The 24,499-nt window shown below is 34.3% G+C and overlaps 1 protein-coding gene across 27 annotated transcripts in view; it reads left to right on the plus strand.

Moving 5' to 3' along the window:
- Positions 1-24,499, plus strand: part of USP25 (ubiquitin specific peptidase 25) — a 160,968-nt gene that overhangs the window by 86,550 nt on the left and 49,919 nt on the right. For 20 of the 27 annotated variants that reach the window (XR_015167526.1, XR_015167527.1, XM_086411911.1 and 17 more), the window contains 9 exons: positions 3,658-3,731; positions 8,336-8,484; positions 14,436-14,563; positions 14,911-15,006; positions 16,281-16,442; positions 17,056-17,282; positions 20,131-20,201; positions 20,902-21,130; positions 22,541-22,741. Coding sequence is in view for 18 of the 27 variants with exons in the window: in XM_086411911.1 (XP_086268037.1) it covers positions 3,658-3,731; positions 8,336-8,484; positions 14,436-14,563; positions 14,911-15,006; positions 16,281-16,442; positions 17,056-17,282; positions 20,131-20,201; positions 20,902-21,130; positions 22,541-22,741 (1,337 nt within the window). In the remaining 9 variants the exon portion in view is untranslated. Of the gene's footprint in view, positions 1-3,657; positions 3,732-8,335; positions 8,485-14,435; positions 14,564-14,910; positions 15,007-16,280; positions 16,443-17,055; positions 17,283-20,130; positions 20,202-20,901; positions 21,131-22,519; positions 22,742-24,499 lie in introns of all 27 variants that reach the window. The other 7 variants (XR_015167530.1, XR_015167537.1, XR_015167541.1 and 4 more) reach the window with 2 other exon arrangements.

Genomic DNA, 24,499 nt, shown 5'->3' on the forward strand with positions numbered 1-24,499 from the left:
AGAAACGCTGGGCTGGAAGAAGCACAAGCTGGAGTTAAGATTGCTGGGAGAAATATCAATAACCTCAGATATGCAGATGACACCACCCTTATGGCAGAAAGCAAAGAAGAACTAGAGAGCCTCTTGATGAATGTGAAAGAGGAGAGTCAAAAAGTTTGCTTAAAGCTCAACATTCAGAAAACAAAGATCATGGCATCTGGTCCCATCACTTCATGGGAAATAGATTGGGAAACAGTGGAAACAGTGGCAGACTTTGTTTTGGGGGCTCTAAAATCACTGCAGGTGGTGACTGCAGCCATAAATAAAAAGATGCTTACTCCTTGGAAGGAAAGTTATGACCAACCTAGACAGCATATTAGAAAGCAGAGACATTACTTTGCCAACAAAGGTCCATCTAGTCAAGGCTATGGTTTTTCCAGTAGTCATGTATGGATGTGAGAGTTGGACTCTAAAGAAAGCTGAGCGCCGAAGAATTGATGCTTTTGAACTGTGGTGTTGGAGAAGACTCTTGAGAGTCCCTTGGACTGCAAGGAGATCCAACCAGTCCATCCTAAAGGAAATCAGTCCTGAATGTTCATTGGAATGACTGACTGATGCTGAAGCTGAAACTCCAGTACTTTGGCCACCTGATGTGAAGAGCTGACTCATTTGGAAAGACCCTCGTGTTGGGAAAGATTGAAAGCAGGAGGAGAAGGGGAGGACAGAGGATGAGATGGTTAGATGACGTCATCGACTCAATGGACATAAGTTTGAGTAACTCCGGGAGTTGGTTATAGTCAGGGAGTCCTGGAGTGCTGCAGTCCATGGGGTCGCAAAGAGTCACACACAACTGAGCGACTAAACGGAACTGAACTAACAAGTTTTCTCTTTCCTTTCTCTAAAACTGTTTTAAAAGAATCTAGAACTTTCCTATTTCATCTGAAATCACAAGCCTTACTTGAAGCGCTTCTCATTTATTTCTCAGTAGTTTTGTTTTTGCTTTACTCTTTATGGAGCTAAAACTTTTTAAAGTTTAAAAGATTGGGAAGCACTGAGTACTGTATCAGTTGCTCTACATCTTTGAACTCTTTCTGTACCAACCTGATTCCTGAGGCTGCGGTGTCCCTGATACAAGTTTTCTTTGATGATGTCTTTTGGCCTTTGATATTTGTGATATTCGCGTCAGTCTATCTTTTCTTCATACAAGTGGTGGATATATCATTTCTATTATAGAAGTCTCAGGTGTTTTAAACTGGTCTTCACTTGTGTTCCTTGCACTTTTGTTGATAACAACAGTCTGGGTCCCTGAGATTCAAAGATTAAATGCACAGTAAAGAATAAGACCTCTGAGAGTTTGCAAAGAAGGACAGGGTAAAGAATTTCTGGAAAATTTGTCAGCCTGATTCCTTAGGGAAGGTCAGTGCATCCTGCAGGTCAGTGGAGAGAAGACCAAAATTTAGATACAAAGAATTGATAAGATACTTGGAAAGAGCATTCAGAATTAGTACAGCTGCTCTTACACAGTTTCTTCTGTCAAAGACATCAACCTGGTACGTCATTGCTCTTTCTGTGTAATATGTGTGTGAAAATAAGGAGAGAATCCAGGAATGTTGTTTTTCTGTTGGGTTAGCCAAAAAGTTCTGTAAGATATCACAGAAAAACCCGAACAAACTTTTTGACCAACCCAGTAAACGGGAGTATGATGCATGAAAATGGAGGTACTAATCTTTATGTCTAAAGATTCGTGGACTTTTACATCAAGAGTGACAGTCTTTCTGTTCTTCCTCTTCCCCATATCAGATGACAGAGGCTTCATCTCATCCCAGCCTTCTGGGATCACCACATCAATGAAAAATATATTGGCTCTCAAAGTTACAGACCAGAAATGACACACATTACCTCCACTCACATTTTGTTGTGCAAAGCATAAAAACAACAATGACAAAAAAAAAAAAAAAAGAAAGAAAATAACCAAGTATTGAAATGTGAAAAAAATTGAAACTTTTTTGCACTGTTGATGGAAATGTAAAATGGTGCAGCTGCTGTGGAAAACATTATGGTTATTCCTTTAAAAAATTAATAGTAGAATTATCATCTGATAGAGGGACTCCTTTCACAGTGTATACATACATCAAATCATTATGTTGTATACTTCGAGTATCTTACAATTGTTTGTCAATTGCATTTATAAAGATGGAACAGCAAAAATTAACCACGTGATGATCCAGCAATTCCACTGCTAAATTTAAATCCAAAAGCATTTATGGCAAGGTCTCAAAGAGATGTTGCACACTCATGTTCATAGCAGCATTCTTCACGATGACAAATGTTGAAAGTCACTGATTATGTCCATGGATGAATGGAAATACAAATGTGGTATACATATACAATGGAATATCCTTAGCAAGTAAGGAAACTCTGACGCATGCTACAACATGGATGAACCTTGAAAACATGGTGCTGAGTGAAATAAACTGGTCACAAAAAGACAACCACTGTATTTCACTTATACGATGTGTTTAGAGTTGTCACTTTCAAAGAAACAGAAAGTTGGAATGGCGGTTACCAGGGCCTGATGGGAGGAAGGAATGTGGAATTGTTTAATCGGTTTCTCAAGCTGAAATTAGTTCTAGAGGTTGGTTCCACAACAGTTGTGAATATACTTAACACTGCAGAACTGTACACTTAAAGATGGTTAAGATGGTAAATTTTATATTGTGTGTATTTTATCACAATTCAGGTTTTTTTTTTTTTTTTTTCAAATTTAAATAGAAAGTAGATCGGAAAGTGCTTCTTACTATGTATCTGAAAGTAGAAGGCTGGAAATCTTTTTGTACAGCACTAATAACCACCATGCTACCTCAGAATTGTTGGAAGGCTTAAGTGAAGTATTTCCCTCCAGTTGTTTTATGGTTTAAATGGGGGTGCATGTAACACATCAAGAGACAAATAGTATCTTTCTCTCTTTTTAAAAAGTAAATCAGTTTTATTAATTTAAACACAAAATTTATGAAGAAAAAGTCTCTGTACAGTTGTGGATAAAACATACTTTTATATACCAAAGCCAAGATAAACTTTGTGTTTTTAGATCACAGGGTACAAAATATTAAAGACAAAGTTAAAAATTTCTACTTGCTTCAGGCCAAAAAAAAAAAAAAAGAAAACAAATTTATATGTTAAAGAATTTGGAAAATTCACAGATGCCTAATTTTACCAGCAACATGAAACTTGACAAAAGATTGGCGTACCTCTTTAGCTACTTGATTCAAAACTGGTATTTTTTTATTTCACTGGTAATGGCCAGTGTGCAAGAGTGGTTTTTCCTCCTTCTCAGCAAGTCCAAATAAGCATGTATTGTATGACTAAAAGCCCTACATGATAATGAAATGATCAGGCACTTTGTGAATACAAACTAGGTTCGTATCTTCTTACAGTGAGGTCCCACATAGTTTTTAACCCTTACAGCAGCTTTGTGAGTTTAATATCCTCAGTTGACATGTGAAGAAAGAGAATAAATTTAAGTATCTTGGCTCAACACTAAATAGCAGAGCCAAACACATAATGACCACATAAACGTTACTGTCTTGGCATCTATTATTGTTCTTTTAATGTTTTCTCTATTGCAGTTTTAAAAATTAAAAATTGTAGTCACATTTATAATTTTAATGTGATTTTTAGGGATGAAGACAAGCCAAAGAACCCCATGGTAGAGTTGTTCTATGGAAGATTCCTAGCTGTGGGAGTGCTTGAAGGTATAGTTGCATATTTACTTCTTTACTACAACTGAGATATTATTCATTGTTAGGTCCTTTGTCACATAGTGACTTTATTTGTGAAATGGTTTTTAATTTGACTTCCTATGTCTGGTGGTTTCTGTTAACATTGCTAATGCTAATCATTTATATAGAAAGCAAAGAATTACATGCATAAAGGAAAGTGCAGAGTATATTATCACATGCTAATTAATACTCAGTTAATGTTGATCTGATGTTGTTTCCTTGGGAAAAGTTCTGTGATACTGTGAATTGTTAAGGTGGCAGTTGGTGCCCTTTTAAAAAATAATATTGGAGTTTAATGCTGAGCTTGCTATGATGATCACTGTTTTTGAGGGTTTCATGTCTATGCAAGTTAAAAGCTATACTTAGCAATTTAGCATAGTTCCCATTTAGGGGGTGATTATAAAATTCTTTAGAATATAGTTTTCAAGGAAGATTTGTACTCTTATCTTTAAAAAAATCAGTTAAAAGTGGTAATATTCTTATTAGTCAAAATCCAGCCTAAAGAGTTACTCTTTGGTTTTCCTAACAGGGCAGGAAAACTGACTCATAAAATATATGTCAAGTAATAAAATCACTTAAGTTTCAAAGCATGCATTTTTGAAAAACTATCTTTCCCAAATGGTCCTATGGATCAACTTTTGAAAGTTCGGGGATTTGCTTTTTCTTGAAGATCTTAAGTGATGGATTGCCATGAAGTTTTGTTTGAATGTGATTTTATAGTTTGAGATTTGGAAAAAGGCAGAGACTAACTTGGGATTTAGATGCGCTAAAGGTTATACTGAGCTGTCAGTACATTTTGTTTGCCTCAAATGCTAAATATTCATTATATAAAGAGTGGGATATTTTATATAGTGAATTGTATTCCTATTTAGGATGTCCATACTGTCATACTAGTTTTTATTTGAAGTAGAACACTATCTGTAGAAGTTGAGGAGCTCTAATCAGTTTGTGACTGTGCATTGTTGATAATATTGTACAGGTCATGAGCACGTCTATCTTTATTACGTGGATTCTTAGAAGGAATTATTAACATTTCTCCATCAGTGTTGAAGTCTTTGTACTTGGTTTTGGTATGTTGTTTCAATGTTGCTGTGCTGTATAAATGTAATTTCGGTGCATTTCCAGGTGAACTGTGTATTTGCTTTGTTAACAATATATTTTAGAGCACTTTCTTGTCATTTTTACATATATCTTCCTAGTGCATTTTTTTAGACTAGTGACTCTGAGGTAGGGTAATTTTCAGTTTGTTTACTAAAGTCCTCTGTTGCATAAGTTCATTCAACTCTACCAGAACTTCCAGGCCGTTGATCCCTCCATTCTGTTCTCAGCCTTTTCCTTTCCTTCCTTGTCCATTATGATCCTCCTTATACATTGCTGAAACTCTTTTTCCCCCTTTCCCTTCTGGTACCCCCTCTCTGACTAGTCTCTGGCCCTCGTGGAATTATGTTCTTCTCTCTGCGTGTACCGAGAACCTGACTGTTGTTAGGAGGAAATCACTCAAATGGGCTAATTGTAGTGTATCATGAAGTTGCAGTGACTCTGAGCTTCACTAGTCCCAATCCCGTAACCCTCCCTGGCACTCATCTTTGTCTGTCTTCATCCCTGTCTTCTTTCCCATTTTCTGCAATAGCAATTTCCAGTTTCTCTATGTTTAATATAATTTCTTTGTCTCTTCATTTTCTGAAAAAGTCCTTACCTCAGATTTCGTAGATTTACATTGAAATTTATGAAACCTAACTGTGGATCCTGGCTAAGGCCATGGATCTAATTTTGTGCTTATAATTTTTTTTTTTTAATCATAGTTCTTAAAAGTGACTTCCTCAGATTTATGAGCTTTAGGCTTCCCAACCTGGATCCATTACAACCACCACCACATTCTTTTCTTTGTCACTCCAGGTAATAAAGGAATTATTTTGTCTAATATCAGTTGGCTGTGTGTGCTAAGAATCTCATCTTTTCATGCTTTCTCTCAGGTCTTTTTCTATCCTTTATCTTGCTTTTATTTCTGTATCTTTCGCTTCTTCCTTTCACTGTGTCGTTCACATCAATGTTTAGACATGATCTGGTATTTCATATCTTTAAAATTAAAAAAAAAAAATCCCTTCACATGTTCTTTTTCAGTTAATCTTATTCAGACATAATCTCCTTTATTTAAAGATAGGATCTTGTTTTTATCTGCTATCTCTCCATTTATTTGACCTATCCCATTTTTATTTCTGGCTCCAGACCTCTTCTAAAAGGGGGCTTTTGAAGGTTATTGATTTCCTAAATGTGTTAGTCCATTGGAAGTCCATTGGATCCCTCTCAATTCTCATTGAATTCTTATCAACTATTAATGCTGTTGACTGCAGGTCCTTCTCCTCCTCCTCCTCCTTTTACCTGCTTTTTCGTTGAAAATACTTCTTTAGCTTCTAGTGCAGCATATTATCTTGGCTTTCTCTTGCCTCTGTTGATACTTTTTAGGAATTATATTTGTAGTTTCTTTCTATATCTAAATGTAAGAGAGCCTTGGGACTCAGCTTAGATCCTCTTCCTCTTCTTGTTTACTAATTCCTTGGGCAATCTTATTTACTCCCTTGATTTCCTGCTATGAATAAGCTACTACTTATTCAGTTTATAGCTTCACATCAGTCTTAGTTACTGACTTATTTATGCCTAGCTCTTCTCAACATAAAATATCATGGGCCATTCTAAGCCAATGATTTCCCTGCTACCTTAACACAAAAGTAAAAAAAAAAAAAAAAAATCCTCTACTGTTCCTTCACTGGTGCCCTTTTCAGTACTTAAAAATCAATTCAGTTGTTTATGCTTAAAATCTGAATATCATTCTTGGTACTTTTCTTTCTTTTCTATTCCCCATCCTGCCTATGAACCAGTCAATCAAGTCCTATTGGTGTTTCCTTTTGTATATATTTATAAATGTGTGTATGTGTTACTTCATCTGTTTTTATACACTTTTATTATTAATTCCCAATTCCATTCTGCTTTTATTTATAGATGGATTCTGTATAGTCACATACCAGCCTTATCACTTAACAGAAACCATAAGGATTTTTCTGAGATGTAAATCTTAGCCTCTATTCCTATATTTAATTATGCAGCAGTTTTCCATTATAGTCAGAATATACTAGGAAAAAAATCCTTAACAAGGGCTTACTAGACTTGGTTAAGAATTGTGTTTTGATTTTGCCACCTAACTCTTCATTGTCATGTCCATGTTGCTCCCCTAAGCTATACTTCCTTTCCCTTAATTCTTTAAACATGCCAAATTCTCTGCAGCCTGAAAGTTTCTGCCTGTACTGTTCTTGGCCAGGGATACTCTGGCTCTCCAATTCTGGCCTAGCCACCTCCTATTCACCTTTGCAGTCTCAGCATGAATGTCATTTTCCTGTGGAAGTCTTCCTTGCTTTTCTCTCCAGCCCTAAAGTCTAGATTTGCTCCCCTTCCATGTCTTCTCACAGCACTCTATCTCACCACACCTTTTCTGACATCTGTAATAATATTTGTTCATAGCTGTATGTGCAATTAATGTGCATATTGCATTTTTCCAAGAGGCTAAAAGTTTCCTCAGCTCAGAGACCCTATAACTTTTGTTTGCTGCTATGTATGTTCTCAATGTTAGTACAGTATCTTGCCCTTAAAAGGTACTTTTTTAAAGAATAAACATATACACACACATACACAAATATAATTACATATACACATATGAGAGTGTAATTAATATCTATAGCATAGCTGTGTGTGAATATACTTACAAGCATGTAGAAGCCAGTAGGAAAACAATAGTAACTACAGTTGTCTGAAATGTTGTTCAGTTGCTCAGTCATGTCCAACTTTTTGTGGCCCATGAACTGCAGCATGCCAGGCTTCCCTTTCACCATCTCCTGGAGTTTGCTCAAACTCATGTCCATTGAGTCAGTTTTGCCATCCAACCGTCTCATCCTCTATTGTCCCCTTCTCCTCCTGCCTTCAGTCTTTTCCAGCATCAGGGTCTTTTCCAGTGAGTCAGCTCTTCACATCAAGTGGCCAAAATACTGGAGCTTCAGCTTCAGCATCAGTCCTTCCAATGGATATTCAAGGTTGATTTCCTTTAGAATGGACTAGTTTGATATCCTTGCAGTCCCAGGGGCTCTCAGGAGACTCTTCCAGCACCGCAGTTCGAAGGCATTAATTCTTTGATGCTCAGCATTCTTTATGGTTCAACTCTCACATCTGTACATGACTGCTGGAAAAACCATAGCTTTGACTATACAGACCTTTGTAGGCAAAGTAATGTCTCTGCTTTTTAATATGCTATCTAGGTTTGCCATTGCTTTTCTTCCAAGGAGCAAGTGTCTTTTTTAATTTCATGGCTGCAGTCACCACCTACAGAGATTTTGGAGCCTAGGAAAATAAAGTCTGTCACTGTTTCCATTGTTTGCCCATCTTTGCCTGAAACATAAACATTTGTTTCCCCATCTATTTGTCTGAAACATAAACAGGTATAGTTTTTAGGTTGAAGAGATAAATATACATTTATTTACTTTTTAGAAGCTAAAAGGCCATATTGAGGAATATGAATTTCTCCTCTCTTATAGGTAAAAAATTTGAAAATACTGAAATGTTTGGTCAGTACCCACTTCAGGTCAATGGATTTAAAGATCTACATGAATGCCTAGAAGCTGCTATGATTGAAGGAGAAATTGAGTCTTTACATTCAGAAAATTCAGGAAAATCTGGTCAAGAGGTGAGTTTAGCATCTTCATTCCCCTTCCCTATAAGTGTCTTCTACAGTGTTGTGAAGTTAAGGCTCTAACTGTATAGCTACCTAATAATTGAGAGAATAATCAGAAAATGTTTTTGAATTTAATTATGGTAATTTAGACATTTTGGGGAAAATTGCAGAGTCAATACAGTCTATAATCTACGTTAACTTTTCGTTTAAAGTGTTTTTCTCAAAATTTTATGTTAAAATCGTCATTTAGGACATTGTTCAGTCTTTTAAGACTTTTTCAGTCAAGGTACCAGCCATTACAGCATGCTAGTGCTAGAAGTAAGGAAGGAAAACACTGATGTTAGAGTGGTATTCTGTATAGAGATATGTTAGAATATCAAATATCAAATTTGATATATCAAATATGTTGGAATGTGTCAGGCCCAAGGAGGCAACACCACACTCCTTTTCTTGTAAAATTACTGTGTAATTGCCTGAAAGACAGATGGAAAAACTTGCTTCCTCAAGAAAGAGAATTAAAATAGGTATTACACACCTATTTATCTGTCTCCACTGGCCTCTGTCTTGTAATCTATGTTCATCTCTCGATTCATCTCTCTAGCTCCGTCTGTATATCCTTTCATCCATATGTTCATCCAGAATATTAGAAATGAAAGGATGGATCATGTGCTCCCAAATCAGTCATCATTAAGCAGTTGCTGCTAACTGTCTAGATGTAAGCTCTGTAGGGGTCTTCGTGTGTGCCATTCACCACTCTGTCCCCTGAATAGTATGGTCTCTGTCTTATAACCCTGTTACCAGCAGATAAAAGTACATAATATGTGTTGACTGAGTGAAACGTCTCAGTAATATTAAAAAAGTTTCCAAGGTTTTTATCTTTGAATAGGCACTTAATAATTATTAAGTGATTGCATCTCTGTTTATCTAAAGAGGGACTAGATTCTTATATCTTTGAGAATCAATTGTTTTTATTTGAATTATGTGCTTTTTAAAAAAGATGTAATTTCTAATGCCATCCTCATCTCCTTGTGTCCCCTCACACATTCAAACAAAAAGGAAATAAGTATTTATTATTTTTTGCCTTTTTCTTTTTTTTTGAGAGAGAAAATATTTGAAATAGTTTTTCTATCTATATGCGGTTTAGTTGCTAAGTCATGTCCAATTCTTGCGACCCCATGGACTGTAGCCTGCCGGCTCCTCTGTCCATGGGATTTCCCAGGCAAGAATACTGGAGTGGGTTGCCATGCCCTCCTGCAGGGGATCTTCCCAACCCAGGGATCGAACCCATGTCTCCTACACTGCAGGCAAGTTCTTTACCAACTGAGCCAATGGTAGGTGTGCCTACATCATGTGTCTACATCATAGATCGTCTACTTTACTGATTCTCAGCAGATGCCTAGATTCTACCTCAAAGCTATCAAATCAGAATCTAGGGAAGGGATATGGTACATGAGCGCCAGAGCTCCACAGGTGACTCTGATAATAGACCTTTAATTAAGACTACTTAAATTAAGCTTATTTATCTTACTGATTGGGAAACAGATCCTTAAACTTTAGAACTTTCCAAGGATCCTGAAGTAGAACAGGAAAACAGAGCTTTGTAAAGTGCAGTCTGTTTGCTATTAGATAGAAGAATGGTGGATTTGTGCAGGGAGAGAAGGAATGGCCTTTTCCTTAAAATGTTACAGTAGCTTATAAATGAAACATGATTTATTGGTAAATAATGTAATAAAAAGTAAATAATATTTCATATTCCTAGCTTTTGAAAATATTTTTCTTACATTGATTCTGAATGTCATCATTTATTTTTTAGAAGATTTAGTTTGTTCTCTGTCTTTGGCTTCGTACTCTGACTGCCCTATCCTGCAGTATATATTTTCTGCCTAGATTTTCCCACCTAGCCTAAGGTATACAGTGGCTTATCATCTTCTCTAGTCTCTAAATTCAGTTCCTAAGATAATAGGAACTGAATAATAGCTAGTTCCTCAATAATAGCTCATATGATTACCTGTGATTCCTGGTTCAGTTGCCTGGATTTACTGGACATGGTAGTTTTAATAAGTCAGCCTAGTTTAAGTGACTATCACTGACCAGAGTAGAATATCTTAAAAGTTTTTAGTAACGCCCTTAAATAATAGTTTCATTCCATTGTGTCCTTCAGAAAAACCTATTTTATTTCTCTATGAACACCAATGAGTAGCATTTTAGGCTTGTTTCTAAATTGGCATAACCCCTGATGTTAATACCTTTTATTTCTTATGCTATTATTTAATAAAAATTATTGATTTTACTTTGATGCAGCCAACATTTTTTTAAAAAATATTTTTTTGCAAAACAGCTGTGGCCAACTAATATAGGAAGACCTCTAGTCTCCAGAATTGCTATGGTAAAACATTCAGTGGGCTATAAGAATTTACATTTCTTTAATGACATACCAAGAATCAACTGAATAAATTAAAAATGACTATATGTAAAATAATTACTTCCAAATTTTTTTCTAAATCATAACTTTTAATTAAATGGTATGCCATTTATAGATGAGTTAATCTCTCCAAGAAACCTGGAACTATTTTTTGGTTGCTTGTTGGTGAGAAAGAATTTCAAGGAGTAAATATCTCACTTCTGGTGTAGGTATTCACTACTAGTTCTATGATATACATCCTTTTGGATGTATACATATAGATGTTTGTATTTGTTCATACTGTTTTGAGACTTGCATTGTTTTTTACTTACCAGTATATTGTGAACATCCTTCCATGTCAATATATAGCTTTACATCATTCTTTTTAGAACCTGCATAGTATCACCATAGCTAGTATTTATGAAATTAAATTGATTTAATTCTTCTGTGAAACTATTGGATAAAGAATTATTTCAAAGAATGTCTTTCTATAAATAACCTTGTGCACTTTGGAATGAAGGATAGTTAGGAATGGAATCTTTAGGTCACAGGGCATACTCATTTAGAAGTGTGCTGCTGCTGCTGCTGCTGCTGCTGCTAAGTCGCTTCAGTCGTGTCTGACTCTGTGCGACCCCATAGATGGCAGCCTACCAGGCTCCCCCATCCCTGGGATTCTCCAGGCAAGAATACTGGAGTGGGTTGCCATTTCCTTCTCCAGTGCATGAAAGTGAAAATTGAAAGTGAAGTCACTCAGTTGTGTACAACTCCTAGCGACCCCGTGGACTGCAGCCTACCAGGCTTCTCTGTCCGTGGGATTTTCCAGGCAAGAGTACTGGAGTGGGTTGCCATTGCCTTCTCCCGTTTAGAAGTGTAAGTACTGCCAAATTTCCCTTCATGGTTGTACAAGTTATAGTCAAAATGCTGAGAGAAATTTTATAGAGCTTTAGCTAAAAACTACATTGCAGAAATAATACCTACATGTGTTGTATTAGATATATGTAGGTATTATATAGGAAATAAATAGGGCAAAGGAGTGAAGACAGTCAAATGACTGAAATTGAGTTTTGAATTCGAATTAGAAGTTTTCTCCTCTAAGGCTTAGTTACATCCTAGCTTTGTTTGATGTTCTATAGGGAATTTGCAGTAATAGGTCTGTTTTTTCTTATTCTCCCCCCCCCAATATAAATGTAATCTCACAAAAGCAAGATAGTTAAATCATATTAATAGAAGAATATGCTATTAACTTATAAAAATGACTACATTCTCTCTGGAAAATATTTTAACAGGTCAGATTTATATTTAGAGTAAATTCAGGAGTACTTTTGTTGCCAGTACTGATAATCTAAGTTCTTTTTTACTAACTGCAAAAATCTATTACCCCTGTCCGTTAATTTTATAATGTAGTAATAATACTAGCAATAATGATGATACGTGTTTTGAGATATAGAGAATATAAGCATCATTTTTACCTTTAGTGACCTGTGTTTCACAAAACTCATGGCTTATCAGAGAATTAAGTATAGGTTTTACTAAATGGAAAAATATTTTGAAAGGAAAAAAATGTCTTGTTTTATATTATTTAAAATTCTCTTTTATATACTGCTGTACTTATAATCTAAAATCACAGAGCTCAACACACCTGTAATATTTTTTTTTAACGAATTTAGGGAATATCTGGCTATCTCTTCTTGTCCTGAGCAGCATTAAAATGAAAAAGTGAAACCATGTAGTAGGAAAATCCTGTAGTAGAAAAAAACTGTCATTGCTGTTAGATTAAACAAATCTACACAGAGACATAACATATTATGAACATTCTTTCATAAGATATGGAACCTACTTCCTGGACTGTTTATGGTTTACAGAAAAGCATATGACCAGATTGGGTCATTTCATTTCTGTTGGCCATTGTAGATTTCCATGAATTAAGTATGTTCATTATTTAAAGCTAAACAGTAAGCATACCTTAATAGTTATCTTTAATTTTAAATAGTAACATTTAAACCATTGCAAGGAAAAATGAAGGTAACAGTGTTTGAAATCTACTTTTCGAGTATTATGAAGTTGAATAGAGAGTATCATCCTAAGACATCAAAACTTTCCCTTGTGATATGTGTGGAGTATATTTTAATTCTTAATAGTAACTTTAGGTGTTGATTAAAACCAACTGATAAAAACAAACAAACAAAAAAACACCTTGCCAAAGCAAATAGGCAAACTTTGCTCAAGAAATTTTAAAACTTAAGGGATATTTCTAATATTAGATCTTTAATAACTTTCTCATGTCAGTTTCAGATAATATCCATATAAAACAAATTACTTCAACTTCAGCTATCAGTAGATCAACCAACTCCAACTCAGGAAATCTCAATTCAAGTAATCATTAGCATTTTTTTTTTTTTGTAGCTAAGCTGTGTGGCATGTGGAATCTTAGTTCTCTGACTAGGGATTAAACCCTAGACCTGTGAGTCTTAACCACTGGGCTGCCAGGGAAGTATGAAATAGTTTTGAATAACCATTTACTTTAACTGATTTTGTTTAGTGAAAAGTAGCAACTTACAAAATCATATTCAATTTGCCAAATGTGCATTTTCCTGCTTTTTTTTCCTCTCTTGGATGTTTAAATTAGTATACTGGGCTTATTGACATTTATGTGGTGACATTTTGTGGCCCTTGAAAATACCGTAAATAATATAGTATGCTGCAATATAGTATGCCTTCTTTTTACAGAAAGACACTGCACAGCTTAAAATAAACATTTAAAAAATACTTGTTACATTATTTTATACTTCTTTATTTGTTGATTCACAAGTTTTTTCATTTTTCTTTCTCTTTAAATAAATATGGTTTATGTAAAGCTTGAATCTGTTTGTTAAAATAATTCTGAAGTTCTGTTGCATTTTTGGCTTAATTGAACAGTTGCCAAAGTGTGGAAGAGTTGCCTCATAGCAAGCAGGCATTCAAATCTTTAAGCACTAGTAATTTTTAAAGTAAATGCTGTATTTGATAGTAATTGATCTCTTTCTTAAATGTGCCAAAATTCTAGTCGGAACATTAAATTTAAAACAAGGAAGTATTAGTTTCTAGCTTTATCCTGAGAATTGTGATCTTTTATGCTATAAATTTTTTTTTTCTTTTGTATATTACAAGTAGCTTCCTCACAGGTTTTTGACAATGTGGTTGATTATATTAAGTATATGTGTCATTCCTGGTAATAACTGTGACATAAGATTGAAGAAGCCAGAAAAATTGAGATACGAAGCCATACTTTCATTGAGTGTTTTTCACTTTGGGTTCAAAATTCTAATGTAAAGAATTACCAATGAAGAAGAATCATCAGAAGATTTTTCTCTTTCCTGTGTGTTATCCTATTGGAATTTTCAAAAGGTGTGAAATACGTTTAGGAAGAAGTTGAGTTTTAACTAAATTGCATACCCAGTTATTTGTGATGTTAGCGTTATGATGATGCATGTAAAAATGCCACTGCTAACGAACATTCTGTGCCTGAAATTGTAGTGGAGGAAATAAAAGGGTCGTGTTAAGATTTTTTCTTGTTTTCTTTCAGCATTGGTTTACTGAACTCCCACCTGTGTTAACATTTGAATTGTCAAGATTTGAATTTAATCAGGCACTGGGAAGACCAGAAAAAATTCACAATAAATTAGAATTTCCTCAAGTTTTATATCTGGACAGGTATGGCTTGGTATACAGCACGATTTAGTTTTGAAACAATGTAGTATCCAAGTAAAGAGTTATTGTTCTTAGAGAAAATTTTTGCTTAATTTCTTTAAATTTTAAAGTTTTACTTTTTGCATAATGTTTCTAGTACCATTTGTCAAGGAAAATGGAGTTCTGTTTTTATTTAGAAAAGTGTAGTTACTGGGAATAATGTTATAAGGAAAAATATTAATTTGTATTCTCTAATGTTTTATTACAAAATTTTAGATGAGTTAATCTTCTGTGGTGGTGGCTAGACTTAATATTGTATCTGTTTCTTGTTTGGAAATACTGATAATTCCTGTATTTCTTTTTCCTGATAGATACATGCATAGAAACAGAGAAATAACAAGAATTAAGAGGGAAGAGATCAAGAGACTAAAAGATTACCTCACAGTATTACAACAAAGACTTGAAAGGTATTGAAACTTTTATGAAATTATGAACTAACTATAGGAACTCATATTCTTAATGTCTGCTTAGAGTTTTAATTTAAAATTCACTTTGAATGATTTGTGATCCTACATATAGATAATCATTCTGGATGGATATTTTGCTTGAATTGGAGAAGGAAATGGCAACCCACTCCAGTGTTCTTGCCTAGAGAATCCCAGGGACGGGGGAGCCTGGTGGGTTGCCATCTATGGGGTCACACAGAGTCAGACACGACTGAAGTAACTTAGCAGCAGCCGCAGTTTAGGCTTGAGTTTTGTTAGAGACTAAAATAATTCATAGTTGGCATTAGAAAATTATTATTTAAAATGAAATATTCCTACTGTCAAGAGGTAATACTCATGGTACTGAAAGTACAAAGTTAAACTAACTTATGATTGAGGTTTCTTCTTATGTGAGGTTAATACTACTCTTGAGATTTCCACTAATAAATGGTAACTGAGTTTTTTTCCTTAACACTGAAGATACAAGCACAGATGCCTATGAGCTTTATAAAGAAGAATGGAATCTTTATAAAAAAGGGAAGCAAGTCAAGTGAGCAGAGGGAGTCAGAGAGCATATCCCTGTGGAGAGATGGTGCCTGCCATCTATACTAGGCAGTGCCATGCGTGAATATCAGCTCCCTGTTGTCTAGAGCTTTAGATTGTTTCCAAAAGAAGCCAGAATCTAGTCTATCAAATAGTCTGTAGTTCAAACAGAAGTCTACAGGCTAAAATGTGGTCTGAAAGATCCCAGTCTGCAACCTCTGATCTAATCTGTATCCCCTTGTTTTACTATTCACTTGGAAATGAGTAATCTAAAGCTTTTAATATAAAATGTTATTTTTCAGTAGTTTTAATTCTTAAAAGGTATCAATAATCATATTGAAATATAATCAGAGGTAAAAGGAGGGGGATGATATTAGCCATCATATTAAGACCAGATGACAGATCTAAAAATAAAAAGCCTGAGGAGATGAAAATGTCAGTTTTCATTTTACTGTTGGATTATAACTTACAGCAGCATTTGAAATTCATTAACAGTGTATATATACGTTCAGTCTTCTCAGCTTTGGTTTTGTTCCTCTAGAGAACATTTAACTTATTTCTTGAATGTATATGTAGTTTTACCATCATTTGAAAGCAAAATTAATTTCACTGTTGAGGAATATTAAAGTGTTTTTTGTAATGTTTTAGAACAGTTATTGAAATAAGTGTGCCTTTTACACAGATTTAAGCATTCATGCATTTATGGTTAACAGGTATTTAAGCTATGGTTCGGGTCCCAAACGGTTTCCCTTGGTGGATGTTCTGCAGTACGCCTTGGAATTTGCCTCAAGTAAACCTGTTTGCACTTCTCCTGTTGATGATATTGATGCTAGTTCCCCATCTAGTGGTTCTGTACCATCACAGACATTACCAAGGTAAAAAGTTTTGTTGATAGAAGAGATAGCTGTGTTCCTGTATTATGTAATATTGTAATTGATACCTTTAAAGAAGGTTTTTATAAAATGCACGTTGTGATTTATTTTAGTGAACTTAAAAGATTGTGTAGGTCTTCTAGGGGCTTTCTCATTTCATTGTTTCAATGGATTTTGTATGGCTGTGGATTAAAATTTTTGTATTTTTTCCATTCAGAAATATACTTTAGGCTGTTTTGGTATATATATATCAGCCTTTCTTTCATCCATGAATATACTACTATTAAATGAGATTTTTTTTCTGTAGTGTGAGCTGGTAAGGATCAGCAAGGGAAGGTTTTATTAATCTGGTATATGTATGGTTTGTATAAATAAATACTATTGAGCCGTTTATAATATAAAGCCCCAGTTTTATCCTTATAATAATGTAGTTCTATGTAGTAGAAATCTCATTTGGATGTTACATTAATCCACATCTTTTTTTAAAAAAAAAAACAAAACTTTTTTCTTTTTTAATTATAGGCCAACTTAACATTGTTTATGTACCACATAATCTTTGTCCAGAGCTTCAGTTTGGAAAGTTTAATAATGAATATTCTATGCTTTAAAAATACAGCACAACAGACCAACAGGGAGCTCCTTCTTCAGAACTGCCAAGCACGTCACCCGCGTCAATAGCTGCCATTTCATCAAGATCAGTAATACACAAACCATTCACTCAGTCTCGGATACCTCCAGACTTGCCCATGCATCCGGCACCAAGGCACATAACAGAAGAAGAACTCTCTGTGCTAGAAAGCTGTTTACATCGCTGGAGGACAGAAATAGAAAATGACACCAGAGGTAAGAAGCTTCTCATAGCAGAACTACTCTCACCTCAGATGGACATGGTTAATGTTAAAATTGAGAAGGGAGGTCATCTATGGGTTTCATATGTAAATATTAAAAATGGGTTTTTTGGGGGGTTTTTTCCCCCTGTACAAAGTGTTTCCCGTAAGATGAGCTCGTTTGGCTTCCTTTTTTATGATCTTAATATCAGTTTTAGAGAGACCAAAAGATTTTCCTTGGATTACTTAGCTGATTAATGACCTAGCAGATGGTCTGATTTTCTGGTTTAGCGCTCTAAATTTATATCAAGTTGGTATTCACAGGTACTCTACTGGTGAAACATCATCCAGCATCAGATTTTGTGCATAACCAACTATGTACCTCCCTTGATGCCTGTGCTGAGTTCAAGTGAAAAAACATTTTCTCTAGGTTGAAGAATTAGAAATGTGAATTTTAATTTTCTGTCTGCTCTAGCAGATTTCCAAATATGATCTATTAACTCAGTGCCAGTCTGTAACTAGTTGTAACTAGCATAAGAAAAATAAGGACAATGCTCTGGGAGGGGAGAAGCAGTGAGCATGTTGGTGTTAAGTTGCCATCTCTCCAGTCTTGGAAGGAATGCTCCTTTATTCTGAAATTATCTCCTTCCTACTTCAGTGTTGCTAAAATGAAGTGATGTGTATATTTTATGGTAGACTTTATCATCATTTTTCTTAATCTGTGGAAAAAATCTAGGAGTTCCTCTTTTATTTCAAAAGGTTGGACTTTCACTAAACAACATCACTTGTTAGGTTTTAAATCTAGTTTTAAAGCCCAACTAGATGCTTTATAGACAATATGGAAGTAAAGAGCAGTCCTAATTTAATAGTCAATAAGGTGGGAGAGCAACTAACAGCATTAGTTACTGTGAAGATTTTCCTTAGTATTTTCATTTATAAGGGAATTTTTTATATTTGAAATCATTAGTGAACATTACTTAAGCACATAGTTTTTCCTGAATACTGTGTTAGGTTGTTGGATAATTTGCTATTGAACTAGGCATGTTGTGTTTGTTTCTGTAAGATTCCAGTCAGAAAGCTGAAAACTACGACGCTTTTGACACCAGGGAAGTAGCATGTAGGGAAGAAAGAAATGAATTTGGTTTATTCTTGGGAGACAGCTGACAGATGTGGGTCCTTGACTAGAGGTGAGAGACAAAGGGGTATTAGGGTTGATTCCCTCAGTTACTCTTGGTGGTATCGATAACTAAATAGATAGAATGTACTGTGTAAAAGGGCAGAATAGTGGGTCGCCTCCACCTTGGGGAAGGAAGTAGGAATGTGATGAGTCCACTTTTGGTCATTTTAAATTGAGGAACTTGAGAGACATGTCCATATTTTGGACCTATGGATCAGGTATTAAAGATTCCCACCCCCCTCCAAGCAATGAACCAGTTTAGAGTCTCACTAATTTTGTGTGAGACACCCTGTTTCCCAGTATTCTCCCTAGCCCTGGGCACCTTTTAATTTGTGGTAGTCTGATAATTGAAATGAAAATGCTATTACAGTGTCTTGATTTCACTTTCATTAATCATGAGTGAAATTCTGTTTTTTAATGAACTTGTGATATTTACCCAATTTTTAGATTGAATGGTTTGTCTTATTGCCTAATAGAAACTTAAATGCTGTGAATATTAGCCTGTTGTGCTGTGCTTAGTTGCTCAGTTGTGTCCAACTCTTTGCAGCCCTATGGACTATAGCCTGCCAGGCTTCTCTGTCCATGGGGATTCTACAGGCAAGAATACTGGAGTGGGTTACCATGCCCTCCTCCAGGGGATCTTCCTAACCCAGGGATCAAACCCAGGTCTCCTGCATTGCAGGTTGATTCTTTTCTGTGTGAGGCACCAGGGAAGCCCAAGAATACTGGAGTGGGTAGCATGTCCCTTCTCCAGGAGATCTTCCTGACGACCCAGGAATCGAACTGGGGTCTCCTTCATTGCAGGCAGATTCTTTACCAGCTGAGCTACCAGGGAAGCCCTATTAACCTGTTACCTGTAGTGTATGTGGCAGATACTATTTTTCCAGTTTGTCATTTGATTTTCTTTATGTTGGTTTTTGTTTTTGTTTCTATACTATAGATTTTTTTTTTAAGTTGGGGAGGAGTCTTTGCATTTATGGTTATTGGATTTTCTATCAAGCTTTAAAAAAAAAAAAGGCCTTTCCTATTGTAAAGTTACTTATTTTTTTGGTAGGCTTTGATGTTGTCTGCTTGATTCTTTTTAATAGCTTCATAGAATAATGTGGTTATACTGTATGACAGATATTTAGGTTGTCTCTGAGTTTTAAAAATTATTATGGGTAATATAGCTGTGTACATCCCTGCCTCTAAGTAATTATGTAGGATAGATTTCTACTTGAAGTAGAAATAGTGGGTAATGGGAGTCTCACAACTCTATTTCCATTGGTGATTATAGTGGATTTTTATTCAATTACATATGTATGTATATGTGTGTGTGATATGTGATGAAGTTACTTTATTTCATTGTAAAGTTTTCCTGTTTTATACAAATATGGGTGTGGGGGGTTAACTTTAATTTTCATTGGAACCTTCTTTTATAAATTTAAACAAAATTCAGGTTTTTTTGCTCTTTGTTTTCGAAATCGTATTTGTTTGCTTTTTAATTTGTCATTTGTGCTGCATCTTTTGTTAAGGAGAACTGAATTCATTTTATACGTATTCTGAATAGTAATGTTTTTAAGAAGGGTTTTAGAAACTTTTTCTTACTCCTCTAGCATATTTGTAGGAAAACCTTCATTCCCTACCTTACAAGTCTCAGTAGAAACATACTTGATTTTGATCATTAAATGGCATCTTCTGTCCTTAGATTTACAGGAAAGCATATCTAGAATCCATCGCACAATTGAGCTAATGTACTCTGACAAATCTATGATCCAAGTAAGTTGAATTTTGAGCTAGTAAGCATTATCTAAATTATTTACAAATTTTATCTTTATGTTAGCTTAATTCTCATACTTTGTGTTATAAAATTGCTGAACTTTAAGGTTTTTATATTACTTTTCTCTGTATTTTCTGTATTACCTACTATTTTATTATTTTGTAATAAAATTTATTAAAATTTTTCAAAGTGCTTCAGTATTTTTAAGAAATTATATGGGAGAAATTATATGGCTGTTTAAGGATACTAAGATTATGTGAGGAAGTAAAGGGGTCAGTAACATTTGAACTTCTGAGATTTATATAATGGCTCTTTATATATGCCATTTTGCTGAACTTACCCACCAATTTATAATTATGAAAATTTAAACAAATCATGTGCTAAATGTATACATATTCATTATATAAATTCTTTATTATAAAGATAGCTTAAATAAATCAAATATATTTCCAGAGTTCTGAAAATCACCCTATTTACACACCTGTCTGCTTTACATGTCTTTAGTTAACTTATCCTCCCTCTTCCCTGCCTATTTTTATTTCATAGTTTAATTTTTTCAAAACTCTAATCCCGGCCAATTTACTCTTGTTAAAAAACATATGCTTCGAGGGAACCCTCGCATCAGATGATTTGTGATTTTCATGAGATGTGATTATAATAGAGTACTTAACTGCAGTTTAACTCTGTTTTCATGTTTAGGTTCCTTATCGTTTACATGCTGTTTTAGTTCATGAAGGTCAAGCTAATGCCGGGCACTACTGGGCATACATTTTTGATCATCGTGAAAACAGGTGGATGAAGTACAATGATATTGCTGTAACAAAATCATCATGGGAAGAGCTAGTGAGGGATTCTTTTGGTGGTTACAGAAATGCCAGTGCATACTGTTTAATGTACATAAATGACAAACCACAATTCTTAATACAAGGTAAGAATATGAAATATATAGGGCAATATATATTTCAAAATAAGTAGCTCTTTAATTTGATTCTTGTCTCCAGTGTAATTAGTTAAGTGTAGTTTATTCAAGAAGGTGATGGATATATTTGGAAAATGCTTTGGGGTTATTATAAGTGAGAAAACTGGAATTGAAAATTAATGTGACCAGGGCTGAGAATTGGGATATATTTTCTATTCAAAGTTAACTATATAGTAACTATTATAAAATATAAATTGAACTTCTTCTCCTTGCTAAAATCCCTTTCATGACTGTATCACACGTTGACTCATATTCAAACTTCTTCGCCTAACTTGTAACGCCTCCATTATATGGCTTCTAATTGTCTCTCCAGATTCATTTATAACCACTCTCCATTTCAAACTTTATATACTTGAGTGATATTTAAACTTCTTTGGGTCACACCAAATCATTTCACATATTTGTATCAGTATGTTCTAATGTTTTTTATTTTTGCCAATGATGATCTTATTTCTTCTTTTGCCTAATTCCTGCTCATCTCTCAAGATTCAATTCAGGTGTCATCTGCTTTGCCAAGTTTTTCTTGAACTTGCCAGAAAGTATCTGTTCTTACCTTCTCATAGCATACCTGTACTGGGCACTTATTGTGCTGGAATTATATGCTGGCTTGCCTTTCCCACTTCACTCTGATCTGCTCACAGATAGGGACCATGTCATACTGTGACATGGTCTTAATCTTTTTATTTCTCATATTCTAATATAGACTTTGCATATAAAAAAGAAAGCACGTAATAAAGGTTTGTTGAGACTGATAGAAATCAACTTTCCTTTTGTATTTAACCATTCAGCAAAACTTGCTGGATTTATGACTGAAAACCTAAAATTTAATTTATGTGTGTGTGGTAGAGGTTGAGTAACCTTTTTAGATTCTATATATGTGATTTTTTAAAAAAAACTTTGCTATATTGATTAGATTTCAAATTGTATATAAATATATTGAAATAATTGCTTCAGATGGAAAAGAATTTTAGTTCTGTTTTGAGCTTTGAGGTTTTGTGTTACTTCTCATTTTGTGGTAAGTTTTACTTCATGAATAATCAAGTATCTGGTATTTTATAGTAGAAAAAGTAGTACTATGTCAGTGTTTGAGTAGCAACAATTTTGGCTTTATGTCTTGTTTTATTTTTTTTACTCTTCAGAATAAAAATAAAAGCTGAGAACATTACCTATAATGGGTGATCACATATTTGCATCTTGCTTTTCTGAGCATTTGTTTGAGTTTTCTTTTAATATATAGTAATCTTGATTTGCTAGATGGTAATAATTTGGACCTTAACACTTGAAATACCTTCTGTTTTGAACTTTGCATTTTTCTTTTAATCCTTAATTTTATAATAGTTTTTGAAATATGATTTGCAGAGGAGTTTAATAAAGAAACTGGGCAGGCCCTTGTTGGAATAGAAACACTACCCCCTGACTTAAGAGATTTTGTTGAGGAAGACAACCAGCGATTTGAGAAAGAACTAGAAGAATGGGATGCACAACTTGCTCAGAAAGCCTTGCAGGAAAAACTTCTAGCATCTCAGAAATTGAGAGAGTCCGAGTCTTCTGTGACAACAGGTTAGTCCATTTTTATTGCATTTTATCAATTTCATATTTATGGATAATTATTGTAAAAATAAAATACGGCCATTGTAAAAGCAAGAGCAAAAAACTTTATCCTAGAGTAGGAAGATTCCAGTTTAAAAAATCTGAAATTCCATCACTCAGAGACAAAAGGCAACAATTTAGTTTACCCCTTTGCTAGATAGTGCTAGAGAACACTATATATACGTATATACCATTTTTAAGCTGAATGAGATGATTCTGCTAACTCTCCATCTATGCATGTTGCCTACTTTGATTGACTTTTCCTGGCAAGATACCTAGAAAAACTGTGAAACCGCCAATTCACTAAAGCTTTCAAGGGAATGCACTCTAATAATTTCATATTTAAGCAAAATAACACTACTGGTAAATAGTATTAGTTAATGTAGAGTATTTATTTGATTCTTTTCAGATTCGTAAAAGACAAATTAGCAGCAACTAAATTTTTAATATATTCCAAGTGAAGAAAATCTATGCAATCTATAAAACAAATGAGACGTATATAAAAATATAAATATTTTAACAATTCTATAATTATTAGCTGGTGAAATCAATAAAATATTAAGGATTACAAAAATAAAATACATTCTTACACATTTGAAAATACAATGTCCAATGGTTTTTTTAAGATTCATCATATGATTAAGTTGTGAATATAATTTAAGATGACATTTTGTAGGAAGGTACTATTTCTGTTTAGTGGTTAGGGAAATGAGAAGAGATAAATTAGATCTTTTCCTTAAACTTATTTGTCTCTCCCTTTTTTTTTTTTAATTTACTCTTAGTGGATCATTTTGAATCACCCTTTTTTGTAAGGTTTGTGTGTTTTGTTTTTATTAAGAAAGTGTTCTCGGTGTTTGTTTAATTTTGTCTTTACAGACAGATTCCTAGGCACCTTTACCTAGATAAATTTTAGCATTCTCCTTTGAACTTTAGATGGATTTATTCTTTGAATGAGAGATCTGTAAGACTACAGTATGTTGTGGTGACTGATGTATAGGCCTGCACAAATCTTTCCAGACTTGTAACTTGTTTTCATGCAAATTGAATAGTTGAGTCCTAGCAGCATTCATTGGCCAGGCTCCAACCCGGTTATTCTTGGTTCACTTATATTTTGTAGCATCACAATATTAAATTCTATACAGTCTGCTTTTCATCTTTTCTGTTTCTCACAAGAGTATCTAAATTTACAGACTTAATACATTTTATTTTTACTAAGTCAAACTAAGACATATTCCCCACTAATATTCCTATCTGACAGGACTTGCCAGCTTTTCCCCATCATTTACATTTGTTATATTCCCTCTCTCTGAAAAGGCCACATCTATATGCTCCATATCCTTTTTATTCTGATGAGTACTTCCTATTACACACTTTATATCCTGTTTTGTAAGTTTTTAGTATTAAAAAAAAAAAAAAACGATGAGAAATGCAGCTGAGAGGAGCCAGAATAACAAAAATAAAGAGATGATAAAGGTCAATCCACATGTAACTGTTACGATAGTTATCTTCAGGACTGAGTTGTTAGAAGGCAATAACAGTACTGCCTCAGTAGAAAACTGTGTGTCCTCTATAGAATTGCTAGAAATAGGCACTTTGAGTTAATAGAAATAGAATATTGTAAATCTACAAATTTGGGATGTGTGTGAGATTATTGATTAAAAATTGATTTCTACCACTATCTTATCTTACATATCACATTAAGAAATCTATCTTCCACTGCAGGGCAAT

Source organism: Bos grunniens, chromosome 1 (assembly GCF_055505025.1).
Source record: "Bos grunniens cultivar Pamir isolate PY7600 chromosome 1, Bosgru_T2T1.0, whole genome shotgun sequence".
Lineage (NCBI taxonomy): Eukaryota > Metazoa > Chordata > Mammalia > Artiodactyla > Bovidae > Bos > Bos grunniens.